Here is a 16,713-nt window from a genome sequence, read left to right on the forward strand (position 1 = left end):
TTCATCTGCTGTGTCCCTGGATAAGTTTGCAAGCAGCATGGAGATCCAGGTCTAGTACATTCTGTGCATGCAGATATACACATGGACAGACATAGCATCCCTCTGGCCATTGGTACTCAGCATCAAAAGCATCCAGATGCATTTTGAATGTTATTAATGTACTAGCCTCCACTGGCAACTCATTCCAAGTACGCACCAACTTCTCCGTGAAAAAGTTGTCCCTTGGATCACTTTTATACCTTTCCCCTCTCACCTTAAAACCTATGTCCTCTACTTTTGAATGCCCCTACCCTAGGAAAAAGACCATGACTATTCACCCTATCCTTGCCCCTCATGATTCTATAAACTTTAATAAGGTCAACCCTCAGCTTCCAAAGCTCCAGGGAAAATTGCCCCAGCCTATTCAGCCTCTCCCTATAGCTCAAATTCTCTAACCCTGGCACCAACCTTGTAAATCTGTTCTGAATCTTCTAAAGTTTTGCAACGTCCTTCCCATAGTAGGAAGACCAGAAGTGAACGCAGTATTCCATTGGCCTAACCAATGTCCTGTACAGCCACAAGATGACCTCCCAACTCCACTGCTCGATGTGCTGACCTATAAAGGTACGTGTACAAAGCATCTTCTTCACTATCCTAGCTACCTGCGAGTCCATTCTCATGGAACAATGAACCTGCACTCCAAGGTCCTCAAGTGTATAAGTCCTGCCTTGATCTGCCTTTCCAAAATGCAGCACGTCACATTTATTTAAATTAAATTCTGACTGCCACTCCTTGGCACATCGGCCAATCTGATCAATGTCCTGTTGTACTCTGGGGTAATCTTCTTGGCTGTGCACTACACCACCAATTTTTGTGTCATCAGCAAACTTACTAACCATACCTCCTTTGTTCACATCTGAATCATTTATATAAATGACAGAAAACAGTGGACCCAGCAACAATCCTTGTGGCACACTGCTGGTCATAGGCCTCTCGTATGCCAAGCAACCCTCCACCATGACCCTCTGTCTCCTACCTTCAAGCCAGTTTTGTACCCTAATGATTAGTTCTCCCTGTATTCGATGCGATCTAACCTTATTACCCAATCTACCGTGCGGAACTCTGTCAAACACCTTATTGAAGTCCATATAGATCACGTTCATCATTCTGCCTTCATCAATCCTCAGTTTTACTTCTCCAAGAAACTCAAACAAGTTAGGGAGACATGATTTCCCATACATAAAGCCAGGCTGACTATCCTTTAGAAACAAATGTAAGTCCTGCCCCTCAGGATCCCGTCCAACAACTTGCCCACCACTGATGTCAGGCTCACCAGTCTGTAGTTCCCTGGTTTTTCCTTACCACCTCCCTTAAATACTGGTATCACTGTTGCCAACCTCCAGTCTTCCAGCACCTCACCTGTGGCAGTTGATGACGCAAAGATCTCAGCAAAAGGCTCAGTAATCACTTCCTTAGCTTCCATCCTTCTTATACAGGTCACTTATGCCCTTAGAGATTCCAATGATCCAAAAATGTGAGTCCTTCTTTCCTGCACCAGCTCCTGAGCCACAAATTCATCTGCTCTATCCTTCTCACTAGTATGTGGTGCTGAAAGTAATCCAGATATTATTAATCTTGGTGACCTACTTTATAACTCTTGCCTAATTTCCTATATTCTCTCCTCAGAACCTCATCCTTTTCTCTCCCTGTGGTTGTTGGTTCCAATGTGTACACTGACCTCCTGCATTTCCCTCTCCTCTGAGATTATTCTGCATGGTCTCTGAGATATCCTTGATCCTGGCACCAGAGAGGCAACGCACCATTCTAATATCTCATTGTCGGCTGCAGAAAATATCTGTCTGTTTCTCTGACTAGAGAGACCCCTATTACAATTGATTGCTTGGAACCTGAGGTACCCCTCATTACATTAGAGCCAGCCTCAGTACCAGAAACCTGACTGAGTACTACATTCCCCTGAAAGTCCATCACCCCCTACATTTTCCAAAATAGCACACTTGTTTGAGTGAGATAAGAATAGCCACAGGAGACTCCTGCACTACTTGCCTACCCCTCCTACCTTTCCTGGAGTTAACCAATCTACCTCACGGCAAAACAATCAAATGAATTCCAAGTTCAATTCACTTATCCTAGAAATAAGTTTCAGTTAAATCACCTCAGGTCTTTTGAGCACAGCAAAACACACGTCAAGTTTTATGTCCTGGCCCTCATCCTTATCTTCATCCTCGGAAGTTTGCTCTTGATTCCCTATTTCCTCTGGATGCAAGAGGTCTTCCCTTTTATTGGCTCCAGTCATGAAGGACACAGCATGCCTCACCCTTTCTGGACAATACTATAAGGTCCTGCTCTGGCAGTGAAAATTCATCTTCAAAGCCTCATGATCTGTACTACAGTTTGAAGCATGACCACCATTGTATTTTTATTCTGTATTTATCTGAAAAGGTTTCGTGAGCCATATTTGAAAGGTGTAGACATTGTCTACTGGTAGCCACCCCTGTATGGACAAAGTACCTTGGAAGAAGAAAAGAACCTATAAGCTCCCTTGTATGTCATAGTCAGCACTCCGGTACAGATATCCAGGATTTGCCATTAGGGGCCACATATAGTTTGAGAATCGATGGAGTGGACGTTTTTTTCTGTTGACAAATATTGTATATTGGCAATAGTGTCGTCTAAAAGCAAAGCGGGTGCAGTTAATAGCGCCCTGTACCTGAGGGAAACCAGTGCTGGTAGATGTCACTCTCCCAAGCCACTTGACTCTTCCCATTACAGAAAGTGGAAACATAGAATGGAAAAAAATTGCATCAGTAATATCGTGGATACAGTTGTGGGTTGTGTATTAGAAGATAAGACACAGATCTAATACATCCTTAAAATAAGCTGCTGGCATAAAAATTCAGTGCAGCTGTTAAATTTTTGGCCTTTGTAATGGCATAACTATTGCCTTCCATGACGTCTTTGGAGCAGCATGAAGGCCACAATGACTCCAGCAACAACCATTTTCCATGTAAGATGTGTGAGCAGGTAATCTGTGGGGAATATCAGAATAAATAACAACGTTTAAAAGGAAAGTACTCCTGAGCCCTCATATCCATCACATTGAAGCCTTGTGTTATTACTTTACATATGTGACATGAAAAGGAGGTCATTGTCATGCCTCCATGCTCTGAGGTGTGCCACCTTTCCAAATGTACATTGTTCCACCAAACACTTTTGCTACATTATGAGTTAGAATTCTGCTTGTAAGCTACCATGTTACCACCCCACACCCCCATTAACATAGAAGGCCTCCTTCCACATCACAGATCATGTTCTTGCATTCTTACAGTTCATCTTGAGAACCTGTAGCTGTGAATCGTGAAACGGGAACTTCAGATTCCAGTTTTAAATGCATTGTTTTCATTACAGTTCTTTAGCTCATATGTCAAAGATACAGCATTGCACAATTTATTGGTAATGATTGCTTGAGGCTATAATTTTTAATGTGCACTGATGCATTGCAAATTGAAATCAGTTAAGTGGCATTATTGAATCAGTGGAGGCACAATTAGTGCAATTGCTCAAGGAGGGATTCCAATTTAAGAGTTTTACTGCACCCCCACAGAAGAAAACAATAACGTACTTTGCCCACTTTGTGTGTGGTATCAGCAATTTGTGTAATTAATGCACAGTTGATTTTAAATCCAACATCACAAGTTTCCAGCTTCATTTCAGTGTGAGTGTATTGCAGAATCTGACTGTGACTAATGAATTTCATCCTATCCTTCATGTTTCCATTTGTGTTGTTGTCTTTGTGGCTCCAGTGACCCTTCAACCTTATCTCCATTGCCATTTATATAATTATTAATGCTCCTAGTTCACTCCCAGAGTCATGACTTTGGAAATCCCATGCCCTTGTTGGCTCTACACCACACCCAAGTAGAGAACAGAGTGACAGTGATATGCATGAAACACCTCTGGTGCTGCCAGTCTCTGACCGTTCACTATGAAGTTGCATCTGCTGTCTTCAATTGCCCTATTGTTGTCACTACTTTCTCAGTAACCTAGTGCAGTGAGGCCCATTCCCAGTTTGAGTTGCACAGCTTCCCAAACAGCTTGGACTGACTGTGATCCAGTCACCCTGTCAGGGTGTCACTGACGGATCACTATCCACCCCGCTGTCACTACCGCCCCCCCACCCCTACCCCCCAACCACCTTAGCCTTTCAACCTGATTAACATCTCTTGGATTAGAATTGGATGAGCCCTAAAGCACCTGTATAGTTTGCCACATAAACTGCTGGTATATACTGCAACTTTGTATAATTTAATCTAGTCTGGGAGAGTGCAAGGTTACCTGTTTTGTAGCCCAGCAGGATAAATTCAGCATATTTCTGATTGGTAAGAGACTAGAAGTTGTACCTGCCAAGATAGTTGGGAGTTCAAGTGTACAATTTTGAAAAAATTAATCACGGGAAAGAAACGTTGCCAGGCATTTATTGCCTATCCCCAGTTTCCAGAGAGAATCTGGTAGTGAGCTGCCTTTTTAAGCATGCAAACTTGGATCTAGAGGCACCTGCAGTGCTGTTAGGAAGGATGTTTCACCCAGTGACAGTGAAGGAACAATGTTATATTTCTGCGCTGTGGAAAGGAACTTACAGATAGTGGTCAGAGATAATGGTAACTGCAGATGCTGGAGAATCCAAGAAAACAAAGTGTGGAGCTGGATGAATACAGCAAGCCAAGCAGCATCTTAGGAGCACAAAAGCTGATGTTTCGGGCCTAGACACTTCATCAGAAAAGGGGGATGGCGAGAGGATTCTGAAATAAATAGGGAGAGAGGGTCAAGGCGGACTGAAGATGGATAGAGGAGAAGATCGGTGGAGAGGAGAGTATAGGTGGGGTGGTATGGAGGGGATAGGTCAGTCTGGGGAGGACAGACAGGTCAAGGGGGCGGGATGAGGTTAGTAGGTAGGAAATGAAAGTGCGGCTTGAGGTGGGAGGAGGGGATAGGTGAGAGGAAGAACAGTTTAGGGAGGCGGGAACAAGCTGGGCTGGTTTTGGGATGTAGTGGGGGGAGGGGAGATTTTGAAGCTGGTGAAATCCTTATTGATACCATTTGGCTGCAGGGTTCCCAAATGAGTTGCTGTTCCTGCAACCTTCGGGTGGCATCATTGTGGCACTGCAAGAGGCCCAGGATGGACATGTCATCTAAGGAATGAGAGGGAGAGTTAAAATGGTTCGCGACTGGGAGGTGCAGTTGTTTATTGTGAACCAAGCGTAGGTATTCTGCAAAGCGGTCCCTAAGCCTCCGCTTGGTTTCCCCAATGTAGAGGAAGCCACAACGGGCACAGCGGATGCAGTATACCACATTGGCAGATGTGCAGGTGAACATCTACTTGATGTGGAAAGTCATCTTGGCCTGGGATGGGGGCGAGGGTGGAGGTGTGGGGGCAACTGTAGCACTTGCTGCGGTCGCAGGGGAAGTGCCGGGTGTGGTGGGTTTGAAGGGAAGTGTGGAGCGGACAAGGGAGTCCCGGAGACAGTGGTCTCTCCGGACGGCAGATAAGGGTGGGGATGAAAAAATGTCTGTAGTGCTGGGGTCGGATTGTAGATGGCGGAAGTGTCAGAGGATGATGCATTGTATCCGGAGGTTTGTGGGGTGGTATGTGAGGACTAGGGGGATTCTCTTTTGGCGGTTATTGCGGGGGTGGGGTGTGAGGGAGAGTTACAGGAAATGCAAGAGACACGGTCGAGGGCGTTCTTGACCACTGCGGGGGGGAGTGGATGTTGTGGTCCTTGAAGAACGAGGACATCTTGGATGTGTGGGAGTGGAATGCCTCATCCTGGGAGCAGATGCGGTGGAGGTGAAGGAATTGAGAATAGGGGATGGAATTTTTGCAGGAAGGTGGGTGGGAGGAGATGTATTCTAAGTAGCTGTGGGAGTCGGTGGGCTTGAAATGGACATCAGTTACTAGCTGGTTGCCTGAGATGGAGACAAAGAGGTCCAGGAAGGTGAGGGATGTGCTGGAGATGGCCCAGGTGATTTTGAGGTTGGGGTGGAAGGTGTTGGTGAAGTGGATGAACTGTTCCAGCTCCTCTTGGGAGCACAAGGCGGTGCCGATACAGTCATCAATGTAACGGAGCAAGAGGTGGGGTTTAGGGCCAGTGTAGGTGCGGAAGAGGGACTGTTCCACATAACCTACAAAGAAGTAGGCATTGCTTGGGCCCATACGGACAAAGGGGGTGGCTTCTAATTGGCTGTCTCGAGGTCCTGTGAGCCCTAATCATGTTTCATAATGTATTTCAAACATTTTTGTAGGGTGGATTGAAAGTGTCAGTCCTTGGGCTTCCCAAGTACCCACCCCTTATGAATTTTAATTTTAATTTGTTAGTAATAGTTGCTCTTTGAAGTGTAGGATCATAGATCGGAGATGAGTTAAAATCATTCTTGTATGGGTTCTAGGTAATGCTTAAAATTTAACCAGTAAATTGTCAGAATTGAAAATTCAGGTAACACTAAATTCGCATGAGGCTCTGTAAGTATGTTAGTTTTTCTTGATTAATGCTCCTGAAATTGTACTGGGGACAGGGGGGGTTCGACATTTTCCTTCAGACTTTTGCAGATGAGTACATACGGCTCAAGCCGTAGTATGGTTATGGGTCATGAGTGTTGCTGACTAGGCCAACGTTAATTATTAATAGTTTAGTGCCCTTACCGAAGTTAGACTCATTATGCTGTTAGGAAGAGAATTCCAGGATTTTGACCCAACAACACTGAAGGAAAGGTGATATATTTCTGATTCAAGATACTGAGCGGCCTGGAGAGAAACTGACTGGTTGTGGTGTTCCCGTCAATCTACTGCTGATGTCCTTCTAAGTGATAGTGGATATGGGTTAAGAAGCTGCTATCTAAGACTCTTTGGTGAATTTCTGCAGTGTGACTTGTAGGTGGTGCACATTGCTGCTACTAAGCATCAGTGGTGAAGGTGCAGCAGGCAATCAAGGTGACAAATGGTGCGTTGGCTTTCATAGCAAGAGGATTTGAGTACAGTAGCAGGAATATCTTGCAACAATTGTACAGGTCCTTGGTGAGACCAGACCTGGAGTGCTGTGTGCAATTTTGATCTCCTTATCTGAGGAAGGATGTTCTGGGTACAGAGGGATAGCAATAATTCTTTAACATACTGATTCCTGAGATGCAGAACAGATTTGTGAAGAGAGATATGTGAAGAGAGACTGGATTGGTTTGAACTATTATTCATATTTAAACTTCTTAGAGTTTAGAACAATTGAGGCATATAAGCTGCTAAAGGGAATTGACAAAGTAGACATAAAGAGAATGCTTCCTCATATGGGACAGCCTAGAATGAAAGGTCATAGTTTAATGACGGCAGCTACCACATTTAGAACAGAGATGAGAAGGAATTACTTTTTTTCAAAGAGTTGTGTCACTATGGAATTCATTACCCCAGAGAGTTGTTAATACTAAGACATTAAGTAAATTTAAGGAGGAGATAGACAGGTGGGTTGAAGGCTTATGGCAAGTGGGCAGGAAAGTGGAGTTGAAACCAAGATAAGATTAGCCATGATCTCTAAATAACTTGTATTTATTGTTGTGATTCCTATGCAGACCGACAACTAAAAGAATCAAATATGTTTAACAATCAAAACAACTGGATGAGCCTTTGCTTTTTATTACTGTAACTTTAAAAATCAAGCTAAAAATCAACATAAATTAAAAGCAAATTAACAGGAAATTTATGGTGATTGTAGATTATAAATTATGCATTAAATAGCATATGCAGCAAAAAGAGAGCTCACAAGTTTACTAGACAGTATATGTGGGATTAATTCCAGACTCAAAATTCTGCAAAGCTCTGAACTTTTGCTGGTAGGATTCCAGATCCTTTTGTATGAGTACTTAGCCAGGTCCCCAGCTGAAAGTAGCCAACCTAACTTTGAAAGGTATTGTATTCACCAAAGTAGTGTACGTTTTCAGCACCTCCTCAATTGTGCTTAAGACAGTCTTGACAGCTTGGATCAACTAAAATTATCTTAAAGCAACAGAAGCAGCTGTAACAACTGTGTTTTTGCCTGTTCTTGTCTCCTGAATCCGCCCTCTGCCTTCTTCAATTTGCCTCTCTTGCTTCAATGAAATTTGAGTTTGACAGGTTCTATATCCTTGAATACAGCTTCGTGTCAGTATGCCCATAAGCCTGAAGTTTCAATTGCCATCTTTCCTTCCATTTCTGTTTCTATCTTACATTTCTTCAAAGCTGAAAATTTAGTTTCTTTTACATTTAGATGACATTTCTGCTGCAGCCCCTAATTATGATTTGCCTCAAAAAATACAAGCTTTGAAACTGTGAACCCCATGTCATTTTTTATTTATTTTTAATAGTCTCTCTGGTTGCCCAATTGCTGCAGCAGAGAAATTGACTAAGTGCCAAGACAAGCAGAATGAGCACTCAAGGGTTGGACAAAGCCCAGAACAAATACTCAGGTATGTTCTTATTTGCTGCTACTGTCTTCCATTTGCCCACCGTAAACAAGTCTACTAGGGGCTATGGGGTCCTGTAATTAGTAAGATTATTAGTTAAGTTCAAGTTTCACTGCTTATCCAGTGCACTGGCAAAGTGGATCATCAGCCTGCATCTGACTGTCAACTCATTGAAATCAAATTGCAGTTAAATAGACTATTACAAAATATGTGAATGTCTCAAAATGTTTTTTTTTTCCTTATATTTAATCCAGAATCTTTTGTCAGTGTTTTGTTTAGAATAATACAACTAAGAATAGTGTACAAGACAATAGTGTCACTTGATTCAGGTAAAATTTAGAAATTGCAGAGAAAGTTGAATTAATTCATGCCATCATGCCATCTGAATAGGTAACTATCTAAATTTGAGTCAATTCCACAGCTGTTGTGTAAAGTCCCTTCTCAACCGTCCGATGTGAAAAAAATGAGCCCATAATGGAAGGAACACCTGCAATGGGTCTCAATGCATTTGGGCTTCCTCCAAGTTAAAGCCTTGGAAAATTAGGTAAATGTCCTCATGTCACTTCTACCTCACTAGCTGGATAATCCAGGAAAGAGCTTGAGGAAATGAAATACAGAAGAAATAAGGATCTGTCGGTGATAATATCCATTTGATTTTCACCTGCTGTGAATCACAAGGTAAGTATTACTGGGCCATACAGTGAAGGATATTTGGCATCATGCCATGTTATTGCCTTCAGTGTCACAAGGAAATAGAAAGTGGATTGCGCCTTTAATTTCATGCAGGTGAATAACTCAAGAGAGGAGTGAGAGAGGATAGAAAAGATTTGTCAAAATAGTCAGAAAAATGCTGAAAGAAGGAAAAGATTTTGAACGAATGTGTACGTGCAATACCAGAGGATTAATCCAAGAAAATCTGCTCTTACCTTGAAATTTCGTATTGATTGATGTAAATATATTATCAGCAGGAGCAAATTCTGATCTAGGTACTCTTCTGGAGATCATTTTGATTCTAAAATGAGGAATTAATTATTATTCAATTTAGACTTGTCAGTATTGGAACATTGTCCCAGAGAATTAGAGCAGTCTTCAGTTATTCTGCCAACAAGGCTTCAACACTCGCCTTCAGGGTGAGTGTACTGTTACTGTCCTGGTCAGTGCCACCTTGTTGCTGTTATTTGATAAGGGTACCTCTTACACCAGGTTACTTAACCATACCCCAAATTTGGGTAAGAGGGAGAGCAGACTAGTCACTGCTGTATCCTGTACAGAATTTTACCCTGAGTGAGTAAGAATGCAATCTTTACCAATCTATATTGAGGTTATCTTAGACTGTAAATATTCTCAGTATAAGCATGAAATGGAGGGAGAACAGACTCAAAGAACCTTATTATGAAGGGTGGCACAGTGGTTAGCACTGCTGCCACACAGCACCAGGGACTCAGGTTTGATTTCAGCCTTGGGCAACTGACTGTGTGAAGTTTGCACATTCTCCCCGTGTCTGCATCAGTTTCCTCCAGGTGCTCCAGTTTCCTCCCACTGTCCAAAGATGTGCAGGGTAGGCGGATTGGCCATGCAAAATTGCCCATAGTGTTCAGGGAGGTGTAGATTTAGGTGGGTTATCAGGGGATGGGTTTAGGTGGGATGCTCTGAGGTCTGGTGTGGACTTGTTGGGCCAAAGGGCCTGTTTCCACAGAGATTCTATTCTATATTATTCATAATGATTCAGGATGTCACTGACCATAGCTAAGAAGGGCTGGAATAACCTTCAGAAGGAAGGGAGAAGAAATCTTGGGAAAATAAATTGGGTAACATCATAACAGTTTTTCTGTCCATTGTGTAGGCCAATTTGTCTGGTGAAACAAATGGAGATTTCTCAGTCTAGTTATGGATCCACACAACCCATCATCACATCCCATACTAACATACCAAAGGAGCTGGACAAATATACTAAGGCTCCATTTGATTATGCCAGCTTTGATGCACAAGTATTTGGAAAGCACACATTAACATCAAAAGTTCCAGAACGGGAAGCTGTTCAATTTTCTGAATGTAAGTATTGAAGATCAAAATGATACAGCACTCAAAGTATGAGTGAAACAGTGCAAATCACAGATACATAGTAGAGCTGAAATTAATTCTTCCATGCACCCATTGTTAGTTCAGCAAGAAATGGGCAGATATCCCAAGAAATTATTGGAGCTACACAGAACTGTTGTGCAAGTAATAGCACGTTGTTGCCCCCACCTCCATCTCCAGAGCAAATACCTGATGACCAGAGTATGGAATCTAGAAAAATACCTCCCTAATTCTTCAGCTTGTGCACTCCAGGCCAAGCAAGTGTCCAAGTCATCCAAACAGTCTTACAATTTTGTTGATCAGTCCCATGAGAGTTAATTGAAGCATTTGTTTTATCAGTGTCCTGGTAAACATGGGGTGCTCAATTGTTCCACGATATTTTGAGATTTAGAGATCAACCTGATGAGACCAGTGATGGAGATGAGACTATTGTCACAATTTAGAGAATCTTTGGACAATTATAATACAACAGCAATAACATAGTTTTATATTGGACCATATGTTTGAGCAGTCACGTAGCTGCTGCCAAATCCAGAGAAATTCCAGGCTTCTTTGATTATCCACTTTTTACCTATACAGCTGGCACAGAGATTTTAAAACACACCCATTGCAGCAGCAAATCTAGTGCTATATAATGAGGAACTTTGCTATTTTTATAATTGCCCACTGTGACATAATTATGCATTATTTTTAAATTGAAATTTAACATTTAGCCCATTACTTGTTTATCCATTATTTCTCTTCTTCCAATCTCTTGCTTCTATTTATTACCTTCTTTTACTTCCGTTTGACTTTGAATTAATATAGCTTATCATTAAATATTTCTGAAATTTAAAATAATTTCATTAATTTTTTTTCTAAATCACCATATCCAGCTTAGTTCAGTGGTGGGGCTAGTTAAAAAGCAGAATCAAATTTCAAACCAATCACATTCTTAACTCATAAAGATGAGGATTTTTCATTTAATCCGAATTCAAACAGCCGAAGTGGGATTTGAATCCCAGCTTGTGAATTATGATTTCTGGCCATTGGATTGCTACTCTAGTGACAGAAATACTTTACTATATATAAGTGTATACAAAACACATCGAACTGAATCAAATTCATATATAGAGTCATAGTCATATAATCATACAACATGGAAACCGACCTTTCAATCCATGCTGACCATGTTCCCAAACTAACCTAGTCCCATCTGCCTGTGTTTGACCCATATCTTCCAAACCTTTCCTATCAAGTACTTATCCAACTGTCTTTTAAATTTTGTGACTGTATCTGCATTCACCACTTATTCTGGCAGTTCATTCCATACTCTGACCACTCTCTGTGTAAAAAAGTTGCCCTTCATGTCCTTCTTAAATCTTTCTCTTCTCATCTTAAACAACTTAGGGAAAAGACCTTTGCTCTTCACCTTATCTCTGCCCCTCATGATTTTATAAACTTCAATAAGGTCACTCCTCAACCTCCTACACTCCAGTGAAAAACGTTGCAGCCTATCCAGCCTATTTCTCTCACAATCACCATTAGCCTGGTAAATTTTTTCTGAACCTCTCTAATATCTTATAGATGACCTTAAAATATCATCTAGTAAGTATGATGGCAGGGCAAGTATTCTCGTTTCAAACATTTTTAATTACTGACAATCTGACAATTCATCCTTAAAACCTGACAGGTGAATGCTGCATTTAGTTTTTGCTTTTCATAATAATATTGCATTTTAATATTGTATAAATTTTGATAGCAAAGAGACTGTTGGAAGAGTCTCATATTGTCAATAAAAATGTGAATCACCATTGTCCTACCAGACCTTAGGGCTGTGTCCTCATTAGAGGCAGAGAGACAACTGGTGGTCATTTAACCTGAAGTTACCATACCTCAGGTGAGAGGAGAGAGCGAGAAGTAGAATCCTTCTTAACTCAAACCAGTTCCTCAGTTCAAGGTGTCCAATACTGAATTCAAAATCAATATCCCACTCCAACATTTATTCATTTGTTGACGGATTTTATTTTTCCTAAAAATTGAATAGAATGCGGCTTGTGCATTCCTCTTTAATATCCATTTGACTTCTGTAAATTTCTTTTTACCTTTTATGTTAGTTAAATGAGAATAACAATTTACAAATTGGGAAATAGGCTGAACTATAAATATATTTAAATCATTGCACTAAAATTAATGCATGTGTTTTCTGCACCTGTTGCCAGCCAAACATTTTTCAGGTCCAATGACTTCTAATCAACTATCTAGTACCTCTGCACAAAGCCCATGCCAGTCCAATATCTACAGTTACGGTCATGACACTGAAACAACTCATATAGCAGCTGCGGCTATCCTCAACCTATCCACACGTTGCAGAGAGATACCAGAGAACCTCTCCACAAAAGTACAAGATTTGTCAACTAAGGTGAGATGGTATTTACAAAATGTTCATTTGCACTCAACCTGTGGTAATGAGATTCCTGTCAATCACGATCAAGTTACTAAGCACATAACACTTACATCCATAAGGAACAAATCAGTCTAGAAGGACCATGTGTAGAAAGAGGTGTTAGGCACTACATTAGAGAATTTTATTTGAGATCCTATTCACAGATGTGAATAAGAGTGTTACAGTACATAATGAGTTGTAGAGCCTTACTTCGAGATAAGGAGTAGGCAGACTCAGGGACAGTGTATGTATGGACACTCAGCCCAAGATACTCCAAGCTGGTATCTGAATGTGCACAACAGTATTGGATTAAAGCATAAGATAAAACAGAAAGTCTCTGAAAGCATAAAACTAAATAGTTTCTGAGGCAGAATTGAAAGTTTAGATAACACAACCACCTTCAGAGTGTCCAATGATTTATTAAAATAAATGGAACTGCTACTGCTTAACTTGAAACATGCTGCTGGATTGCATTTTTTTAATCTAGTGAAAGCAAGCTAAGTCAAGGTGCTAAAGGGTGGCACAATGGCTCAGTGGTTAGCACTGCAGCCTCCCAGTGCCAGAGACCTGGGTTCAATTCCACCCTTGGGCATGCGGCTGTGTGGAGTTTGCCTGTGTGGATATTTTCCCTGTGTCTGTGTGGGTTTCATCCAGGTGCTGTGGTTTCTTCCCATGTCCAAGATGTGCAGTCTAAGTGGATTGGCCATGCTAAATTGCCCAAAGTATCGAGGGATGTGCTGGCCAGATTGGCTATGGGAGGTGTGGGATTATAAGAATAGGGTAGAGATGTGATGTACTACTAAAATGAGAAGCCAGGTTCACCATAATCAAATGCAGAATACAGTTATAAAGCATATTTTAATTCGCTATAAATGTAGGGACAATGTTCATTAATTGTGTATATTATTAATATGGCAGGTCAGAAGACTGGGAAAGTTTTAGAAAGTTGAAAGAAAATTAAAAGAAAGGAAAATAATCAGATTTTGAATGTAAACTAGAAATATTTTAAAAAGCCAGTAGAAGTTCCTGCAAGGCAAAGGAAAGTTGGAAATCCACAGATTAACAAATGTGCTTTGACGATGTAACAAGTAATGTGGATAAGGGAGAACCAGTAGATGTAGACTCAAAATTCTGGTTTCCTGAACCATTAGAAGGCCCATGAAGGAAGTCAGATGTCTGGACCCTGTAGACCTTCTGAATGTAGACTTATGTGGGAAATTATGCAGGAAATATAAACTACCAGTGGGCAATTCTTCAGCTATCTCCGACTCTGATCTAAAGTTGAAGACTTTGGATGAACCTGCGTCATTTACCTTAATAGTTACCCAGGACATGTGAGACAGTTTAAAACCTAATCTGTTTCAGAGACAGTAGGAACTGCAGATGCTGGAGAATCTGAGAGAACAAGGTGTAGACCTGGATGAACACAACAGGCCAAGCAGCATCAGAGGAGCAGGAAATCCTACGTTTCGGGTCTAGACCCTTCTTCAGAAACCTTTCAGAAATCTTTCTGAAGAAGGGTCTAGACCCGAAACATTAGCTTTCTTGCTCCTCTGATGCTGATTGGCCTGCTGTGTTCATCCAGCTCTCTACCTTGTTATCTTAAAACCTGATCTAATTTTAAAGTCATGACACAACTAACCTAGTATACCCCTCATGCTCTGCAATTTGGCTACCCCAAACCATAACCACAACTGACAACCTCCAGCCCTTCCACATGTCCTTGTGGCTTGACCTACTCCCCAACTTCTTGAATACCCTGCTGACTTACCAACTAACTCCCATTAGGCCATAATGCCCGAAGCTGATGACCACCCTGACCAGGCTCAATACCCTTGAATAATCAATCACTCAACTATGCATCGACCAGACCTGATTTGTCACTCAAGAATTTAGCTGTCTCCAAACCTGTCCTGACCAGACCAAGATCACCCAAGCAACTATCCTGTCCAACCCAACTACCCCAAATCCCACAACCAGCCCACCAATTAAGCTCAAATATCCCACAACCCAACCCAATAAACTGATCCAATCCATCCAGCCATGATCAACTGACTAACCACAACCTGATGTAACCAAACTCTCCCCAGTCACTCAACCGCCCAACTATCTATTCACACACACACTCACCCACTTTCCCACCTCAACCATCTATCCAGCCGACTACCCATCACCTCACCTTCCTACCCGTAACCGTGAGAACTGACATTGTCAAAACTAATGTGATTCCAAAAAGAATCGAAAGAACTGTGGATGCTGTAAATCAGGAACAAAAACAAAGTTGTTGGAAAAGCTCAGCAGGTGTGACAGCATCTGTAAAGCAAAAAACAGAGTTAATGTTTTGCGTCCAGTTCTGAGGAATGGTCACTGGATCTGAGACATTAATTCTGTTTTCTCCTACACAGATGCTGCCAAACCTGCTGATCTTTTCCAGCAACTTTGTTTTTGTTAGTGATTCTGAGAAAACTTGATAGCGTAGGTCTCAAAGGACGTTTCCATGCAGATCTAGGAGCCTTTGTTTCAAAATGAGAAGTCTCCCATTTAAGCAGATTACATGAATATAACATGTCCTCAATTTGACCCTGTGAACTTGCTTCCTGGAAAATTGCCCTGTTAAATTTCAGCAGCAAAATTGTTCTGCATTTTGCATATGAAATGAATCTGCAAACAACATTTTTTTTTCTAGAGTTTGCAACGAAACAATCATTTGTGTTCCATTCTTTAGTACTATTACAGCTTGTAACCATGAACTTGATTATTTCTATATCACTTTTGCTCTTCTTTTATGTACATCAACAACATCTTTCCAAACAGCTAAATTACTACTTTACTTACTAGAACTTGCCAGAACCTGGTCTAGAATGATTACTTTGAGACAGTTATTAAAGGATTAAAGATCATCTGCAATCTTTAAAATTTGTCAGTGCTAGTTATCAATTGGAGTTCCAGGATTACGGTTGCAATTGGAGCAACAAGAAAAAAATACATTACATTGGCAAATGATGTTCCAAAAAATAATCTTCAAAGTAGTGTAACCCCTTTAATACATTACATTAGATCACAAATGTATTTTGATTAATAACAGTTGTAGGCCTTTTTAATGCAGAACATAGACATAGAAGTGGATGAAAATGGAACCCTTGATTTAAGCATGAACAAGAATAGGAACCGGGACAAAGTTGCCACTCTCATCTCTGCAGCAAGTACACCGGAACCTCCCCTCTCTTACCTAAACAGTATCTTGATAACTCCTCAGTACTACCAAGCATTGTGCAAGCAAGAAGGATGGGACACACCCGTCAACTACACTAAAGCACAGATACATAACGAAGAAGAGAAAGAGGTAACTCAGAAGGGTTTCTTTTCGATCATTTATGTAAGCTGTGTATATATGGAGGTTGCAATTGTCAGCCACTTTAATGTGGACTAAACTTGACATATTAACAGAATTATGCTAGATAAATCAAGTGATTTTGAATTAATTTGATTTTATTTGTTGTCATATGTACCTAAGTGTAAAGCCTTGTTTGCAGGCACTACAGGCAGATCATAGTAAGAATGGACACACAGATCATAGGGTGAAAATGAAACTTAAACAGAGGCATACAGGTTACATCTCACAGGGTATGCACTGGGCAATATCAACATTAGCAAGATCAGCATTATTTGAAGTTAGAGACTTCATTCGTCAGTCTAACAATGGCTGGGAAGATAGACAACTGGGCTGGGCT

The 16,713-nt window shown here is 41.2% G+C and overlaps 1 protein-coding gene across 9 annotated transcripts in view; it reads left to right on the forward strand.

Annotated features, from left to right (window-relative positions):
* The window catches only part of st18 (ST18 C2H2C-type zinc finger transcription factor), a 343,587-nt gene that overhangs the window by 262,426 nt on the left and 64,448 nt on the right, over positions 1-16,713 (forward strand). For 8 of the 9 annotated variants that reach the window (XM_048529874.2, XM_059646059.1, XM_048529869.2 and 5 more), the window contains 4 exons: positions 8,380-8,481; positions 10,322-10,530; positions 12,759-12,958; positions 16,089-16,325. In XM_048529874.2, coding sequence (XP_048385831.1) covers positions 8,380-8,481; positions 10,322-10,530; positions 12,759-12,958; positions 16,089-16,325 — 748 coding nt within the window. The remainder of the gene's footprint in view (positions 1-8,379; positions 8,482-10,321; positions 10,531-12,758; positions 12,959-16,088; positions 16,326-16,713) is intronic. The other variant, XM_048529873.2, reaches the window with a different exon arrangement.

This window comes from Stegostoma tigrinum, chromosome 5 (genome assembly GCF_030684315.1).
Source record: "Stegostoma tigrinum isolate sSteTig4 chromosome 5, sSteTig4.hap1, whole genome shotgun sequence".
In the NCBI taxonomy this organism is placed as follows: Eukaryota; Metazoa; Chordata; class Chondrichthyes; order Orectolobiformes; family Stegostomatidae; genus Stegostoma; species Stegostoma tigrinum.